Source organism: Melospiza georgiana, chromosome 2 (assembly GCF_028018845.1).
Source record: "Melospiza georgiana isolate bMelGeo1 chromosome 2, bMelGeo1.pri, whole genome shotgun sequence".
Classification (NCBI taxonomy): domain Eukaryota; kingdom Metazoa; phylum Chordata; class Aves; order Passeriformes; family Passerellidae; genus Melospiza; species Melospiza georgiana.
In genome coordinates, this window is record NC_080431.1 from 65,050,895 (window position 1) to 65,070,503 (window position 19,609).

General features: G+C 37.9%; 1 protein-coding gene across 1 annotated transcript in view; it reads right to left on the reverse strand.

The window, feature by feature from the left end:
• The window catches only part of DDX10 (DEAD-box helicase 10), a 154,490-nt gene that overhangs the window by 41,719 nt on the left and 93,162 nt on the right, over positions 1 to 19,609 (reverse strand). The window contains exons 14-15 of the mRNA XM_058018377.1: positions 15,908 to 16,021; positions 13,529 to 13,690 (exon numbers count right to left, since the gene is read on the reverse strand). Coding sequence (XP_057874360.1) covers positions 13,529 to 13,690; positions 15,908 to 16,021 — 276 coding nt within the window. The remainder of the gene's footprint in view (positions 1 to 13,528; positions 13,691 to 15,907; positions 16,022 to 19,609) is intronic.

Consider the following 19,609-nt stretch of genomic DNA (forward strand, 5'->3'; position numbering starts at 1 on the left):
TGAAAGCTAAAACATCTTCTGCCTTTCATATGTCCATTAGCAACAAACACTTTACAACAGCATTTGCTTAGTAATTGCATTGATTCAGAAACCATTACAAAGATTTCTTAACCAAAAAGATTCTGCTACAGGAAAATTATCTAAATGCAGAAAAAACTCATCCAAAGCCGCCTGCTAGATCTGTCAGCATGCAGAAGTGCCCAGGATATTTAAATCAAATGACATTTATTGCTGCTTGTTTTGTTTATTATTACACCAACTAAGGTACTATCTCTATATTTATACTGTCAGGTCCTTGTAATTGAACATCCCTTAAATTCTTTATTTCATGAGGAAAAGACAGAAATGCAACTGAGGGCACATCCTCTAGAAAAGCACACAGCTCCCTCTTCTTATCTTAGTGATCCTGATGACATTGGTATTGAAACTCTTTTATGCTAGCTTAAAAATATTTCTGAAATACAACTCAGTTTCTCTGAGCAATACAGGCCACCCTGGCATCAGCACATTTAGAATCAAGTTCACATAAAAGGAGACATTAACATCAGTCCAGGGTCAGCACTTCAGCACAGAGAAGGCTGAATTGCAGTTCCATATCAGCTCACTCATGGGAGTAAGGAGAAAGCTACAGTTTCAGTAGTCCTGGTGCCATTTCACCACAATGATGCTGCCAAAACATATTGGTAGGTATCACACAAAGTTGTTCAGAAAAGCAGTGTTTGACTGCAGGCATGGGAAAAAGAGAACACAGCCACCAAGATTTTCAAAGCTGGTGTCTAAATTCAGGGCCTTTTGAGACATTTGCCAGGTATGTGCCATTTTCAAGTCTCCCAATTGCCCACACTATACAAGTGTTAGCTTATTTTCAAAATCCCTTTCTGTGTAAGTCAACCTCTTCTCTCCAAATCAAAATGAAACAATTCCCCAATGCTTTGTGCAAAGCTGTCTGACTCAAACAACTCAATACACTCAGGGTTACGTACCAGGGCCTTTAATGCATGCTGTGAAACTAAAAAAAAAAAAAAAAAACAAAATAAAACAAAACAAAACAACAACAAAAAAAAAAAAAAAAAAAAAAAAAAAACAAAAACAAAAAAAAAACCACAACAAAACCCCCCCAAAAAAAATCAAAAAAAAAAAAAACACAAAAAAAAAAAAAAAAAAACACAAAAAAAACCCACAAAACAAACAAAAAAAAACTACTGCAGACACATACAACATAGCTGTCTTATTATTTAGGTGTGTTAAAGTATAAAAAAATTATAATAAAATAAAGAAAAAAAAAAGAGAGTGAGAGAGAGAGAAAAAAAAATTACATTTAAGGCCACAATATGGGACAACAAAAGCCACCAGGACTAAGTAATGTCTGCTCTACATGCAGTTCCTCCAATGAAGTAGTCCTATGCATCATGGTAATAACATGATCATCCATATTATGATTCCTTCTCTCCAAAGTCAATTTATATAAGTTTCTGATCCTTTTTACTTATGCTTTTCTAATTATTCACTTAAGTTTTCCACTTCCTCCACTCCACATAGTTTAGCTACACATTCTCCATTTGGGGTAACCATTGGGGTTCTCTCATTTTTCTGCTAAAATTGTGGTAATATTCAAACTTGACCCCTAAAAAACAGAGAGAACATAGGTAGAAAGTAATACACCGTATGTTACAAAGCAGCTTTTGACTAGGACAGTTTAGAAAATTTTGGACAGAAAAATTCTGATGGAAAAATTCTATGGTGTATAAAATGTCAGTGTTTTAACTACAGCTACAGGCTTGAACAAATATAGCAGCAAAGTTCCTGCTCAAGGGATTTCTAACAGAGCCCTGAAAAGACAGCTATGAAAGCAGAAGACTGACATAAGGACACAGGAGAGGAGTACACAGGCAGCATTATAAACTCTAGTCTCTAAAGGACAGTGAAGACACAAAACGATTCTAAAGTTAATAGGTCCAGAGACTAAAATAAGGAGCACAGGAGAAAAACAAGACAGAGAAGCAATCACCAGGAGATGCTGTCAAGACCTGCTTTTCTTTTTCCCAAGCAGGGGGCAGAAAGGCGTTGGATCTCTGCCAGTGAAAAACAAAAGAGGATTTCACAGAGCGTGCACGCATGCTGGCCCCGAGCTGGAGCTAGGAGTGCACTTCAGAAGGCAATGCCCTAATCAGGCTGCTTCTGCTGCTTGACACTAACACACTCTGAACAACACTGGCCATTCACAGGGTCACAGCATCATTCCAACTGGAAAGAACATCAGGAAGTCAATTGGTTCAACAGAGTCGGCTCTGAGGTAAGGTCATGCTGCACAGGGCTTCATCCAGCCATGCCAAAATCCCAAGGCTGGAGACTGCACATCATCTCTGATCAGCCCATGCCACAGCCTGACTGCTCTCACACAGAAAAATTCCCCATAAATCCATGCTGAATCTCTTGTTTTACTTATGGCCATTGCCAGAGGTTTTGGTCCATTTAATTTGTGACATGTTAATTTACTAATCAGAACACTCACAATAAAAGCCATGTAGAAATTTCAGTGTATTCACAGATGTATTTACAAACAAGGTTCTGCTCTGCCAAAAACATATAACTCACTATACATCTAATTTCTACAAACCCGCACTGGCTAGTATTGTATTCTTTTAATTTAGTTTTTCATTAGTAGTATTGTACAGCTCAGAGATCTTCTTGGTCAGCTTTTTTAATTTACTGCAAATTATCTTTTTTTCTTCACTCTTACAAAGCTACTTTAAAAGGATGGTTATAACCTCAGTAATCAAAGCGATGAAAATTTTTAGTCATCAACATGTAATATGGCTACATCACTTGGCTTTAAAGAAGAGTTGCAAACCTTCAAACTTTTTTGTACTAGAACTGACAACAGAAACAGCTCTGCCTAAAAGGAGCCCAAACCATGGATAAAGCTGTATCTAATATGTGGCAGAAATGCTCACTGCTCTTAACCATGAAGCTAAGAAGTCTGACACTGGCTTCTTTTCACATTTAATCTCCCCTTCCTTCTACTGTTGGGTTTGAAAACAAAAACTCATTTCATTCTTAAAACTCCAAGACACTTAAATAAATATTCTAACATTTACATTCCACGTTCTCAACTTGAGACAAAAAAATAACTAACTGTAGCATGGCAGCTCTCTCCAGCTGGTGAGGTTAGGAATATGTGAAAGACATTCATAGAGAGCTTAAATCCCAAGTTTTTAGTTATAAAAAAAATTAAGTCCAACAATTTTCAGAGTTCTTTCCTCCCAGAGGAAATCCACTCCTCCTTTGACTCTCTCTTCTTTCTACATTTAGGAGTTCATTTTACATTGTGCAAAGAGTTTACTGCAATATAAAAAAAAACAGTGTTTACTTTTGTTATTTCTATTATGAAGAGCTTTGTTTCATACAGTAATTTTTCTTTTAGCTTTTTTGAGGCGTAGAAAATTTGTACAATAAAAGTCGCCTTTCTTTCTTTTAAAGAACTTATGCATAGGTCAGATTTACATTCAATAAATTCTTTTAGCTGGTGACAACCTGCTGTTTTTCCACCCTAAAATTTCACTGACCTCTTACATTTCCTTACCTGAAGGGAAATAAAAGTTTCACTCAACAAAACTAATGCATATTATGGCATATTTAGCTCTGAGAGCATTAAAAAAGCCTGTGGCAAATCTATTTCCTGGAAAAATTTCATGCTCATCTGAGTCCTCTGAAGTCTTTTTATTTAAATACTCAAGAACTCCCTCAGGTTTTGATCCATCATTTGAACACTAGATTTTTAGTAACTATTCCTTTACATACAGATGCCATAATTTGGAGCTACCAACCCATTCTATTTAACAGCCGAGGTAATGGTCTACCAAGTTCTGGAATAAATCACTCCATTGCCTGGAAAAATCTGGCTGTGATTTGCAAATCCATGTTGGTCAATGGTGGAACCTTGTCTTGGTATCCAACTATCTTTTGTTATTTTAGTGGGACACAGCTAAATTCAGTCAGTTGTGCTGCAGAAAACCCAGAGTTGTTCAAAAGTTCAGAGCAGTTCTCATACAGTGACATTGCAATAGTCAAGAGCTGGTTTCCACCAAAATTTTGAAGCACAAATGTGCTTGAAAACTGACTTAATAAATGTGTTTCCCACAGTTTTCTTCTTCAAGATTTCACACCAAGCTTGAATTGTTTCCATGCTCATGGCTCATTGCTACATTTATATTGCTATGTAGCTTAATATTTCGCCTTACAGAAACTAGAAAACATCTACATGCAAGTAATTCTCCAGCTAACATTCCTAACAAACATTCCGAAACAAACTAACATTCCTAACTCAAACATTGAACTGAATAAATTTATCAGTATTTCTTTGAATACTATTAAAAAAAAAAAAAAAACAAACTGGAAATAACTACAATTTTGGTAACTATTAAATAAATCTTAATACCTTCAGGAAAAAAAGCAAAACCATTGTCATTGTTTTGTGTTTGTTTTGTTGTGAGGTATTTTTTTTTAATCTCAATGTTTGGTTTTAGAAACCTATTAAATAATCTCTTTAAACAACAAGCTATATAAACATAATGATGTAAGCCTCATCTGTAAAGCTGATGTTTATTTAAAGGCAGGAAAACTGAAACACCTGGTAATCACCAATTTAAGGCAACACAGAGCCATCAAATGCATGTGAAAAACAGCACATGGACAATCTTGATCATTAAACAAGCACTGGAAAAAGTCTTAGAGGCAGTGGGAAAAAGGTATTCTCATTAAAAAGAAGAAAACAGAAGCTGGCAGAAACTGACCCTTAAAAGGACATTATTGGAACAAAACCAACACAAGAAACCAGTGGACAAAGATCAAAATGATTCCTTTCCCAGTGAGTAGGTTTTAATGATAGGGAAGTTTTTCTAAAGCTTTTAAGTGAGTTGGTTTAAACATGTACATGGATGAGAGGCTGGCCATGAGCTGTCAGTGCGCTCCCACAGCCCAGAGAGCCAAACGTGTCCTGGGCTGCATCCAGTGGTGGGCAGCAGGGCCAGGGAGGGGATTCTGCCCCTCTGCTCTGCTCAGAGCCCACTGCAGGGCTGCATCAGCTCTGGGGCACCAGCACAGGGAGGACAGGGACCTGCTGGAGTTGGTACAGAGGAGGTCAATGAAGGTGATCTGAGAGCTGGAAGACATTTCTTATGAAGACTGGCTGAGAGAGTTCAGAGTATTCAGCCTGGAGAAGACTCTGGTTAGACCTAAATGTGGCCTTCCAGTCAGTCAGCTGGAAAGCAACTTTTTACAATGGCATGTACTGGGCAGGACAAGGGGTAAAGGCTTTGAATTTAAAGAGATTTAGATTAGTTTAGATTGAAGATTACAAAGAAATTGTTTACTGTGAGAGTGGTGGGACTGAACCTACACATACACAAACACATACAGTGCAAGATAAAGGTAGAACTAATTCAAAATACAGCTACAACTGAATTACATGATGAATGAAGGTAGATAACTAACTAGTTAGGTAATGATTAAAAGTAATGTTTAAAGCTGTGAACTAAAATTTTAACAAGAAATCAATGGGAGTCACACTGCAAACCATGCTAGTATATTCCAGAGAAAAATAGAGGAAAGTTGGCAATGATGCCCTTCATCTCATTTTGTGGCTGCTTTAGCCTTTGAAGGGATGATGCCAGTGGAAAATTCATTATCAATAGAGGTCACAGGTTCCTGAGTTGTCTTAATGCAGCCACCTATAAGGAAACACCCAGCTCAAACACCAGGAAAACCACAAAGCCCAGGGCTCCAAGCACACTGCACCTGGAAAAGGCATGCCAAGGGGAACACAGAACTGCCACAACATGTCTGCCTCCACAGCTCTCTCCTTTGAGCCAGCCTTAGCCCAAGGCTGCTGTCACTGCTCTGCCAGGGTTAGGGTTCCTCACCACAAAGCCCAGGGCTTCTGAGAGAAGGCAGAGAAGCCCCTCAGGTATCTGTGCCAGCTCATGCAGACACCCAGCAGTACTGGGATCCTCAGCAAGCAAAGGGTGCCTCACAGAGCTTTACACACAGAGGTCAGCATTTCGGGCTGTTGTTCCAGTACATCCTTCAGCAGGACAAGCAGCCTGGCATTAGGAAGCTCCCCTAGAGCACTAGGGCTGGTAAAGGCCCAGTTTAAGGTTGTGCCTGAACTACTTCAGCCTCCCCACAGCTGTGTCCTCCTGTCATTCATCTGACTAGCGTGTACACAAACCAGCTGGTTGGAGCCTGGTGCTAGGAATATCAAGGTTGTGGGATCAATTGCCATATGGGCCATTCACTTCAGAGCTGGATTCAATAGTCCTTGTGGACTCAAAATATTCTATCACCTGTGATCTCGTTTTCTTATTTTTCACATCAATAAGATGAGGTCAAGAACTCTAATTTTGCTGCAAGACTCTTAAAAACATCCATGGACACTTCAAGCTCTAAGTGTAGCCCATTCAGCTGCTGAAGTGAAAGATAAACAAGCAAGCCCTTGCCTCCACTGGCACCACAGGGAGACCAGATGGATGCTGCAGCTAAGGCTGAAACAGGATGCTTGTCAACCCATTTCTCAGTGTCCATCCCCCTTATCTTAATAGCTGTGCATCTGGAGCGTAAAAGCAGCACTGCCTGCACACAAAAGCTATGGAAGAGCTCAGACAGGCTTTCGAACAAAGTAATACTCCCTGATTTATTTTACACATCTCTCCATCTCTACTCTTCCTTGCTGTTCAGCTGAGCACTCCTCTCAGCAGTAACCTCCTTCCCTTTATATTTTGCTCTTACACTGGCATATTCTTTACGTGAGAGAATTTTATCATTCTCACCCAGCACCACATTAAACCAACTGTACACATGGACAAATTCCACCTCAAAGTGCAGGACTATTCAGGTGCTTTATTTAATAAAGAGCATAATCCTGCATGTCAATTTTTTTTACTCCTTCAGATTACTTCCCTGGAAATATGATGCAACTTTCTTTTAGAATTAATCTAATGACTGATTTCAAACTAAAAATGCTGTTTTTCATGGGATCATTTATCTTCAACCATATTGAACAGCTTGTGTTATATAACATCTATTCTATAAAATAAAGAAAAAGCCCTGCGGAATCTTTTCAATTTCTTGAGCATGATATACGTTATTCAATGATTTATTACAACACACTACAACTTTTAGAATTATTTTATAAAACTATAAACCAAACATGTTTCAATCAAAACTACTCTGCCATCAACAGAAATCACTTGCAAAAGCAGAGAGGCAGAGCCTAGAGCTCCATTTGGAATGGGGCTGCCAAAGGAAGAAGTAAGTCCTAGGGACACATTGATGGTAGGAATATGCTGAATGTAAAAGTGCAGTTTGCAATGACAGCCTGTTACAACTAAGACAAAGACAAGGAGAAAAAGTACTAAAGTGAATATGAAATACTCTAACCCTAATGAGCAGTGAGGCAGACAGTAGCAAAAGATGTGAACTCGTAAGTCACTGGCAGATGAGCACTTAAGGAACTGCACAAACACAATCTTGGGAAGATTCACACAAAAGTTTGTAACCGGTAAGACAAAGAGAAAACAGGTTATCTACATTTATCAGCCTCATGGGAAGGAGTAAATTTCAAATTGAGTATTTGAAAGGTACTATGAGACTGAGCAGAAAGACTAGCATGACGAAAAACCCAAGGTCAGTGACTACACAAGGGCCCTATGATGTAGGTATTAAATGAGACGTATTTAGGATCCACTTTACTATTTAATGTGTTGGTGAGTGCGCTTATCAATCAAAGGAGTGATGAGATCTTCTTAGTCCTGCTGGTGGCCACCACCCCTTATCAGTCAACAAGAAGAAATAAGCTTGTGCTGCCTGTGCTGTGCATGTTTATGTGAGTGCAGCCTCTCTTGTCTCTGTGGATATCCAGAGTGTGTCTTGTGTGTGTGTCCCTCTGTGCAGTACACGTGCAGGGGGCTCACTCTGCAGCCTGGAAGAGCAGCAGGCTTCAGCAAAAACACCTGCAGATGAAACTGCCTGAGTTCAAACCCAAGGGATTTGGGTCCTTTACCAGTCTGTAATCTCCCATTTTCAAAAATGAATTTTAATCAGAATTCAATATACTCCTTGTGAAAATGAAAGCTATTTATTTTATTATAATCCCTACCTAAGTCTGGTACAAAGAATTCTCTCTCTTAGACTTGGAAACAGTTAATAGAGTAATAGTATTTGGGAGAGCAAACACACAAAGGGTGAAACATTGCAGTGTTTGCTCCTTATTAAAATTATGCACTATGGCACTAACAAATGCATTTAGGGCACAGGAGACAAACCGAAGAGAGGTAATCTGTTACAGTTTCTAAAATAATTCTCTATTTCCTACTGAACTAAGAACAGCATAAGCAAAACTTTGAGAACATACAGCCCTAAACATCAAGTGGTACAAATCAAGATCATTTCAGTGGCACAAGGGCCACAAAATATCTCCAGATTCCATAGAGCAACATCAGTATCCCAGGAAGATTGTGCAAGGAATCTCAAAAATACAAAGGATATATTATATTTAAAATTTAAAATACAGACTTATGGTACAATGCAGTACCTTCTGAAAGATCCCCCGTCACCCGCAGTCTAACTGAGTTATCTCTCTGTAAATACATTTGTTTAAGGTCTTCCAGGGACGTACAGAACTACTGCATCTAGCAGTATCAGACCCCTGAAGTCTCAGCTTGATTTCTACTAATACTGCCCAAATAAAGTTATATTTTAAAAAATATTCTAGCCTTCTTCTCACAGTGATCATTCAAAATTCACAGCCTATCTTACTGGTGGGAAAGAGAGGTAAGAAATAAGGCTCCTATTCATTTCTCCTTCATCGCCAACAGGCATTTTTCTGAGCTTGAGTTAGTACAGGGAAAAAGAGGTTATTAAGAAGTGAGATGAATCCCTCTCTGCCACTATTTTCCTCCTAACAACACTGCATTTTCAGTTGAAAACTTGAAAAATGGAGTGCCAAAACATGTTCTGAATAGTTTATTAACTTTTCCCCTTTATTGTTGTTTATAACATTATACACATTTCAAATGGCTTTCATTAAATAGCCATTAATGCAGAATTCTTTTCACATCATCTTGATCAGTGTTACTGTCCTTCCCTTGTGCTCAACCACTAAAATTTACTTTGCTTCCAATACTTCAGTAAGCATTAATTACATTACAATTATATCTCAGATTTTTATTTACTTCTATCCATCTGATTTTCAGTTCTTCCATATTTGCAGAGCAAGGAGAGGATAATAAAATGTGAGACTCATGAAGGAAACCTAATTATAGTGTAGATGCTTTGCAAGTTGCCACAAGCCTTCAGGCGCTGCAACACACAACTCTTCTAATCCGAGCATCTCATGAATGCATCAAAACATCTTTCTGATCATACAGGAAACTGTGCTCATTTAAATTACATTCACAAATGGATTTAAAAGCAATGGCCTGTGGATACTTCTGAATAGTTTTGTTCTTCATCAGAAACAGTTTTGCAAGGAAAGTTCATAATAAGCTTATGTATCATGTTCCCTTAGAAAAAAAAAAGCTATTTTAGAGATGTTTTGATTTTAAGAAGTAAACTTTTTTCCCAGAGACCTCTAATCTTCAAGATTATACTGCAGAAACCTTAAGAAAGGATTCTCAATTGAAGATGACCTATAAAAGTACAAGCTTAATGAAAACACTGCTTTTTCTACATCTACTCATTATCTAAATCAAAACCTGAACCCACCTGTAGATAAAAAAACCCAGATCAAATAACTTCTGCATTTATAGCCTTCTGTAAATTGTTTTGTTATTATAAGTCACCATTTCAAAGCCAATGTAGAGACCTATTAACACACATTCAGCTTGAGGGGACTTTATGATTATATGTAAATAACCAAGTATCGGACTGCTACATTTGATTAATTAGAAAGAAAATGCATTTGTCTCCAGTGGCCTGCTAATCTTAATAACTTTAATAGATTTAGCATGTTTCAAAACTTGATTTAAAGGGGAAAAAACAAAACAACTGCCACACACACAACACACACATGCACCAAGAAACTACTGCAGGTATCAGCTGCAGTAGGGAAGAAAAGGAATTAAGAAGAAGAAATATGAATTAAGACATATTTGAAACTTGATGTAAGTGAAGGAACAGAACAAAGTTAAGTTGATGAAAATGTTAACCAAAAGCAGAAAGGAAAGATTCAGCCATAGCTTTTTCAAAAAGCTAGGAAAAAGAGAGTTGTAGGAGAATTCAGCAGCCAAGTCAGAAAACCAAGAAACAAAGTTGTCACATCTGATATTGGAACATGTCAAATGGACAAAGATCTTCAGCAGTCTGCTTGCAGGAAGGAAATTTAAACAAAGATAGGAATTAAATAATTAGCATTACTGCAGAAAGGACAGGTCAGATAACAAAGTTCATGTTATGACATGATGTATTTTGGCTCAGAGTGAAGCACAGAGGATTTAAAAAGAAGCAATGACAGTCACAAGTGATGGATTTAGGACTTTGTATAAAGGGTTCTGCTGAATGCCAGCAAAGGGATATATAAGATGGGATTAAAGTATGTGACTTTAAAAAGCTCCTCTTTCAATGACACAAGAAAGGACACTAAGACATACACACTTACACAAAATCCAAAGTCATGAAAAAAAAAAGTCTCCTAGTCTTTTTACTGCTCTCACATCCTTTACTGGTAACACAGTTGAATATTCATCTTTTAGGTTTCACCCTCTCGCTCCAAATGAGGGCAAGAAATAACTTAGACCACTTGCCTGCCAGGCTTACATAAACAACCAAACTTTTAAACAGAAATTCAGACTCAACTAGTATCTGCTGCTGAGCAATTATCTTTTGGGAAGGGAAACCTTATGAGGTGGGAGAATTTTTAAATACCATTGGGAAGTCACTGTGCAAATGGCCACGTAGCTCGCTTTTATCGTGAGGCTCTTCAAATCTTCCCCTGGCATTCTTTCTTAATGAAGGATAAATGACTTGCCCATTAACAACACAATAAATTCCAAAAACATCAGTGAAAAAACAATGACTGAAATAGCTAAAATAATGTTTATCTATGACACTTACCTATGATTTCTGAATTATGCCACAGAACCTTCCCCTACAGTGTGAATTTTAAAAATTGCACATTTTGTGGCAATGAAAAAATTGAGTAGTATCTTCTCTACCAAGTCAATATGTAGCTTCTTCATGAATCACTGGAAGAAGGAATCTTCTGGTCACAGGACCAGTTAAAGTTGATCCAAAAAGAAGGAGGTATGCCCGTCTCTCCTTGGATGAGACAAAAGAGCAGGGCTTAGCATATTTTCCCTATAATTACTACTACAGCTGCTTCCTAAGCAGCAACAGTTGACTGTCAAGAATCCCAAACATAAATGGATGACTCAGTAATAAGAAAGAGCAGGAGAATCAATCTGTATGTCAGCCTTACCTTATATAAACTATATTAATTAATAGATGAAATGAATTGGTATCCTGAATGCCTTTTGTAGTGGGGAGAGAGATTCATCTTTACCCACAAAGGTTGGTGAGACAATGGGACAGCAAATGAGGTTCTACCAGAGAAACACCCATCACCTTCCTGCCCTTTCATTGCAAGTTTCATCTTATTTAAAGCTGGATGTTATAATTTTAAACTGTTATAAGACTATTCCAAAAATTAAATAACAATCAGGTAACTGAATACTTAATTATGTACAGAGAATTTACATATGATGTATTTTTCACCTCAAACTGTGAAGTTTCAAATAAAAAAAAAATCGGAACAATGTCAGATGTGTGTCAGTCATGCAGTGACTGAATGGCAGCCCTTAACACTAGACAATCATTTCACAGGATATCAAACAGAAGTCTTCTTTTTTTTCTTTTAATCTATTTCATCTATTTCCTTCTTTTATATACTATAATTTATTTTATTTCATTTCATAAAGGATGGAGCATGAAAAATACTCATGCACTAATCTGCAAGAAGCTTCATGTATGACACTTTCTATAATTAAAAAAAAAACCCAATTACATTGATGTGGCCAGTCTGGTAATTTTGTCTGTCTCAGTTTTGAAAAGAGACATTCTCTTTTCACAGTATCTCCACAGTTTAAGTATTTTTCTTCAATGCAGGGAAATACGTGGTTTGTTCCCCTCAGCACTATAACAATGAAGCTGTGCTAACAGACCAAGAGATTAAGTATTTTATCATTGAAGTCTGATGCCAAACCTACACTCAAACTCTATGAATCTGCTAGTGAATAAGAGATTGACTGCAAAGTCACAGAATCAGTCTCTCCTTCCCTGTTCATTAAGTGCATCCTTGAAATCTGATTGCATTGTTTTCTGTAAACGACTATTATTTCACTTAGAGCACAACAAACATGGTTTCTTTTCACCTCCTATCAACTGGAACCCTTTGCTAAAAATGATGTGAGTTTTTTTTGTATTTGTCAAATGACTGCAACAGGACTAGAGGAGCAGACTCAAATTAAATGTGTGAACTTTGACATTAGCTAGGATACTTCATAGCCAAAACATGACTTGAAACTTTCACAAATTCCTTCCAAATCATTTTGTTCCAATTCAAACACTCACAAACACTGGAAGATCTTGCACTAACTACTTACAATCAGTGGAAAGTCAAACTAAATTAGGTCAGCATTTACAGAATAGGACAATAAAACAACACTTTCTAACACTTTGGAAATTTGAAGCTTTGAGTATAAATCAGGCCTTTAACAACACATAGTTGTGGAATCTTACAAGTATCCATTATCTGGAGAATGCCATACCCATCTCACAATCACTAACAGAATGACCCCTGAGCTCAAAGACACAGCTGTGTTCTATATGACAGGTACACAGTAAGATCAGACAACCCTGCTTTGGTCCATAACAAATAATAGAGAAGTAGGTGGAAAACTTGTGGTCTGCAACTTTTAAAGGTTTTTAAACACCAGAGAGAAGCCAGACTGCAGATACCAATTTTTTCAAGTCACAGCCAAAATCATATCATGTAGTTTGAGTAATTCATTCAGTAAATTCTGATAGCCCTAAGCACACTAACACAAAAAGTTAACACTTTGGCCTAGCTGAAATGTGACACTAAATGTTGAGCAAATGGTAGTCTGAAGACATTTCAGAGATACTCTTTCACTGCCAGCAGGTTTTAGAGCGTATATGCCTAATAATACTTTCTTTTGGTGAAACAAACCCTTCCAGTGAACACTGCTTAAAAAAAAAAGATACTCCTACGAAATTTACCAAACTTTAAAGCTGTAAATAAAATTCCACTGTTACCAACACTTAATGCTGAATAAGGCTTTGTGCTATCCAGCTATTAAAAGTTTTCCTGTGAGTGTAGTCCTGAATAAAACTGAAGAGCTTAAATGAACTTGTACTACATTTATTTCACAACGTATTTAAGTATTTTTCCTCATTGAGCAATCCACAGTGCAGTACTTCTGTACTTCAATAATTGAGGTAGAAATCAACTTACCCTATGTTTTTCCTTTACTTTCTTCCTATATTCTTCTTTGTCAAATTTGTCTTCTTCACGCAGGATTTCCTTGGCTTTATCTAAGTTGATACCACTGGCATCATCTTCCTCATCTGCTTGTGCCAAATTGGATTTCTGCACAGGTGGCCACTGCTGCACTAACTGAATTAGAGATGCCAGCAAGAAAAATAATGGTTAGAATAATCTTTTCCACATCACACTTTTGGTGTCTTAAATATTCCAATACATTATTTTTTCACACCAAATAAAGAAAGTCATCTGCAAAGGAAACAAATTAATAGACCTTATTTAACACCACATTCAGTTTAAAATTATTATTTTAAAATAAGTGTCTTCATTAGCTCACATTATTGTTTAGTGAACTCACTTCAATCTCTTCCCTTATTTTGTCCTCTTTCCTGATTAGAACAAGTAATTTCTAATCCTGCTACTCATTTGGGGAGAAAAAACTACTTGCTCTCAAGAAAAAATGAGAGCAGAAAAAAATGTCAGTAAATCTAAACAGTACCTTTCATCTAAAAATCAACATTCCAACATATTAACCAAGACAAAAATTAGACAAACCTTTATTCCAGAATACACAAAAAGAAAAACAAAAAAACCCCATGACTGCAGGTTCATGTTTTGAGGGGAGCAAGGAGAACAGACATGGAAGGGTTTTTTGATTATTGTACTAAGAGTGTATTGGAAATGTTTGATGACTCATGCTGATGAAATGTTTGATGGATGACACACTAAACACATCCAGCTTCCCCTAAATATCTGAAACTGAATTCAAGACAAAGACCATATATTCACCAAAAAATATCCCCATCTATCTTATGACCTAGCAGCTTATACCTCAGCGTATGAGCACACACCTTCAAGGGAAAGTCTTTGCAAAATCATTCTTGCTCATGGATTGGTAGAGTACTAACTCTTGAAAGGAAAGTACACGGCAGAAAATATAGAATGCTTTTCAGTACAAATGCAAAACCAAACACATTTAGGACTCCCTAATGCACACAGGCTGTTTATTTAATAGGTACAGATAAATCCAACCCATTGTTTCACATCCTTTTGTAAAATTGAGTTTGTGCAGTTGTATTTTCTAGAAAGATACATTTTTAGAGGACTATCAAAAAGAAGCATGCAGAATAGAACAGTAAAATTTCAATGCACAATTTTACACAGCTCAGGGAGAAAAAAAGCAAGAACAACATCCACAGATGCAAATTTTGTGTTTCCTTAAATGTCACCCCTTTTCTATTGTATTGCTTTTCAAACTATAATCTTTGTGATTGATTTCTCTCAATTCTTCCTCCTTTTTGCTTCATTGCATAGATACCTAAAACATTTGCATATGAATCTGAAGCTGACACAACAGCTTCTGAATATCTAAAAATATCTGACATTGTTTTCAGTCAATGGGGCAACCTCTAAAACCTTTTACATTCTGCCTAATGTTAGTAATTACGCATGTAGCTACACTCCCTTCACCTGCAATATAAAATGATGTATTTTGTCAGAAAAAAAGCAAATTATATACTTGTAAATGTGACCTCTCTTTATGCCTTACTGAAATTATTATAAAGAGGGGAAAAAACCCACCCTATTTTTATCTTACTGCTGGAAATTGAAAAAAACAACATGCACAGCATCTGAAGCTGTGAAATCAAATTATAGAAAAGTTCATGGAATGTGGACATTTGCTAGTGAGGTTATTTCCACAGGGAAACCCTAGAGTGACCAGCATCCACAATAGTTCCTTTCAGTATAAAGTCAATAAATTTTTCTATTGCTCTACTAAAAGAACAAATCAAATAACTGGCAAATTTCCAAGCACTGCTACACCAGCACCAGTAGGCCAAAATTTGGTACTTCCTTAGCTTTTGTAACAAAACTTTTATTCTAGAAATAGTGAATACTGGGAAGAAAATCAGGGTCTTCTTTCAATTCCAGTACATTAACTCAAGACTTGGGGGAGATTTAGCAAACAGCTACAGGAAAATTGTTTTACATTTCTGTGAGAAAAAAAATCCAAGCTCTTGATACCACCTGAAATTGAAGATAATAGGCAGAAAAGAGATACAATTCTGTACATCCACTTACAGCTCTCATACAAGTATCTTATACATACAAAGATGAAAAGAGGTCAGTGCTCAACATTTCTCTTTTTCTCACTGGAACTGAATTCTAAATGGAAGCTGAACTCTTTTGCAAAAGGTAAGCCAATTACAAATGCCACACATTTTTTAGCAGTGTGCCTATTTATACAGTTATAAAGTACATTTTTGACTTTATAGAAACTACAAATAGAATACAGAAATATAGAAACTTCAATTCCAAAAAAATACAATTACTTTTAAGTGATCTTACCTCTCCATCTTCAGTAAAAACTATTTTTGTATTAACTTTAAATTTCTTCTTCAAGATTTTTTTGGCTTCTTGGGTCTTAGTTGCTTTTTTCTTCATCTTTAATTTTGACGTGGTCTGCATAAAAGACAGTAAGGTTTCTTATGAGTTTTTTACTAGTCGTAGAGTATATACTTCAAACTTTCTTAAAAGTAATCAGATGTATGAAAATTTAATTCCTAAAATATGAGTAAGAATCATTTCCAGTAAAAATCAGCCCGTAAATCTTTTCATAAAAGCACTTTAAGCAGGATGCATCATCAGAAATTCATTTACTCTAATAAAAATGTAGCATAAATTAAATCCTGCCAGCGCCAGGACACCTGGCTCATTCAAATCTCACTAACCTTTTAAGGACAAGGACACCAGATTCACCAACTTATGCTGTTAGCAAGCCTCATCAGACAAGAAATACAGTATAACTGACTTGAAGCCAGTAACTACAACTGATCAGAGACCAATTTCTTCTCAGTTGTCATCACATTGTCCCAGGCACCATAGCAAACCAGTCTGAGCTATCTGTGTGTCAATGAATGCCACAAGTGCAAGAATACTGCTACTTCATAACTTTTGGCTCTTGCAGAACATCCAGGAGGTGTTTAGAATTAAATACCATTTAAATATCACAAAAGTTACTAGCATCATAAAAGAAAGTAGGGGGAAAATTGATGAAGACTCCAGAGCAACTAATGAATGAATCCACAGAAACAGTGAAATCCACAGATGGCCTATCTATGTTTCCCCAAGGCACTCACCAAGTGGCAACATCAAGGAACTAAAGAATGTGGAGATTCACCACCCCCAACTCTTCTACCCAGAAATCTCCTTTCAAGAAAAAATGCCGACTGTGTTCTAACATCTACCAGGGCACAATACACTGAGGACATTTTAAGCAGAAACTGACATTACAAAATTATTTTATAGCAAAAATATTCTGAAGGAATATGTGGAGAGTCCATAGGAGAAGGCCCACAACTCATTCACCATCCCATTAAGACTGCAATCTCTCCACTACTCAGAAGAAAAGTGCCTGAAAAACAGTCACTAAACTGCCTCAACTTCTAATAAATAGCAGAAAGCAGTCAAAGCAACAAGAAAGAAAAAGAAAAAACTGACCTTTTTCTCACTTTCATTTTTTATTTTGGTCATTTTAATCAGTTTCCACGTTCTATACAAAATCTACTATAAAAAGAAGCAAAAAAACATTAACTCAGAAAGTCACTGCCATTATGGTCAGCACACTAATGCAGTGAAATTTGAACTATAAAAGAGAAAAATTATAGTCCTTCTAACAGGAAAAATGGCTTGTGACAGCTACTGCCTGTGATATCAAGTAATGACCATATCTATTATAGAAAATAGTAACAGTAGCAGCACTTTTGTCCTCAGTATTGTCAAATGATTTTTGCTGCACTGTGCAGCTAGCACAGGTTAGGTACATCTGTAACAGCTCCGAAAGCTGTGCTCATTACTGCTGCTTACCCTACAAACAAATGGTTTCAGAAGCTGCATTAGCACAAAACCCTTGCCTCAAAATACAAACTACTTAGTAGAACAACAGGAGCTGTCCAGAGGAAGAATTTAAAGAGAAATGTAATTCAAGGTGGTGGGACAATACTATTCGCTACCACAGCATTTTCTTTCAGCAGCTGCTTTTGGCTTTCATTTTTAATAAACAGTCCTTTACTTCTGCACTGCCAGTATTATTGGTAGCAGCATAAAATGCTACTATAAAAAAAATTACTGTAAGATTGAAATTGGTACACCAGTATTTTGCAAAATTGTATTTAACTGTGAATTTCAGCTGTTTACATTTCTTAAAAAGGGTTTTCCCAGCTGAGGAGCACAAATATCCAATGAGTTGTCTTTACATGCACAACTAGGCAATGTTTCCAGTTGTACCTTGTTCCCCCCTCCTTCCTCTGAGTTTGGTGCAGTCAAGTTGCATGGGAAAAACGGGATAATACAAAGTTTCCAAAGAAATAGAAGGAACAAGAGGAGAAAAGAAAAAAATGGGAAGCTAAATCCCCTCACTAAAGACTCAAAAAGCATAGTGTAGGATCAGTGGGTGAACCTGACAGATTTATAATATTCCTTGTGTAGCATTACACAAAGGAATCAAAATTTTTTAAAACTTACAGAGAAAAAAGCATGAGTATAAAACACTACACAATCTTTAGATAATTAAACTGTGGTTTTTATTAGGACACTGGACTGGGTTTGCATGGCCAGCTTTTGGTACCAGGGAGGCTGCAAGGGTGGCTTCTGTGAGAAGCTGCCAGAAGCTTTTCCCATGTCCAGCAGGGTCAGTGCCAGCTGGCTCCAAGACGAACGTGCTGCCAGCCAAGGGCCCACCAGAAGTGATGGCAAAGCCTCTGTGATGACATATTCAAGTAGAGGAAAAAGAAAGTCACTGCACGGATGTAACTGCAGCCAGAGGAGAGGGCAGTGAGAACTCGTGAGAGGAGCAGCCCTGCAGACACCAAGGGCAGGGCAGAAGGAGGGGCAGGAGGGGCTCCAGGCATCGAGCTGAGGTTCCCCTGCTTGGCACAGACCACGGGGAGGCAGCTGTGCCCCTGCAGCCCACAGAGCACCCATGGGATGCAGAAATCCTCCTGGAGCCCATGGAGGAGATCCACACCAGAGCAGGGGGATGCCTGACAGAGGGCTGTGACCCCACAGGAGGCCTGTGCTGGAACAGGCTCCTGGCAGGGACCTGCAGACCCGTGGAGAGAGGAGCCCACACTGGAGCAGGTTTCCTGGTAGGACTGTGACCCACGCTGGAGCAGCCTGCCCTTGAAGCACTGACCCACACTGCAGCAGTTCGCAGAGAACTGTTGCCCATGGGATGGATTCACTTTGGAGAACTGTCCCCCATGAGAGGGACCCCACACAGGAGCAAGGGAATGACTCCTTACCCTAAGCAGTGGCAGGAACACCATGTGATGAACTGACCACAATCCCCATTCCCTGTCTCTCTGTGCCACTGGGGAGGAGGAGATAGAGCTGAGAAGGAGGGGTAAAGGGAAGTTGTTTTAAAGGTCTGATATTACTACTCATTATCCTGCTCTGATTTTGTTAACAATAACTCTAATCAATATCTCTAATTTAAGTCTGTCTTGTCTGCGATGGCATTTGTTGGGTGATCTCTCCTGGTTCTTATCTCAACCCACGAACCGTTCGTTATATCTTCTCGTCCCTGTCCAGCTCTAAAAGGGCATGACAGAGAGGTTTTGGTGGGTGCAGGCATCCAGTCAGGGTCCACCACTATACTGGTAGTTCAGCTTTCTGAGTACACTACAAAGTTGATGGCTATCAAGGCTCCTTCAGCCTCAGAGACACTCCCCTGACTGACTCATAGTTTAAGACCAGATGGGTTCAGATATCAAAACATTTTATCACAGATGTAGGCACAATTTTCCAAACTACGTGACTTCAGTATTCAGCAGTAGAAGAAGGGACCTTTGGTGTATTAGGGCAGTGGTTTCTGACATAGCTTCCCTGTTCCAAGGGGGAGAATACATAATCCAAGGTAAGAGTCAGGCTGATCAGCCACGGAGTGTATACAGTCCTGGGGCTACTGTGGGATCCCATACATGCTGCTTTGATTCCCTTCTGGGGATCACTTTCACATTCTTCTGGAGTCCCTACATAATCCTAAAGTGT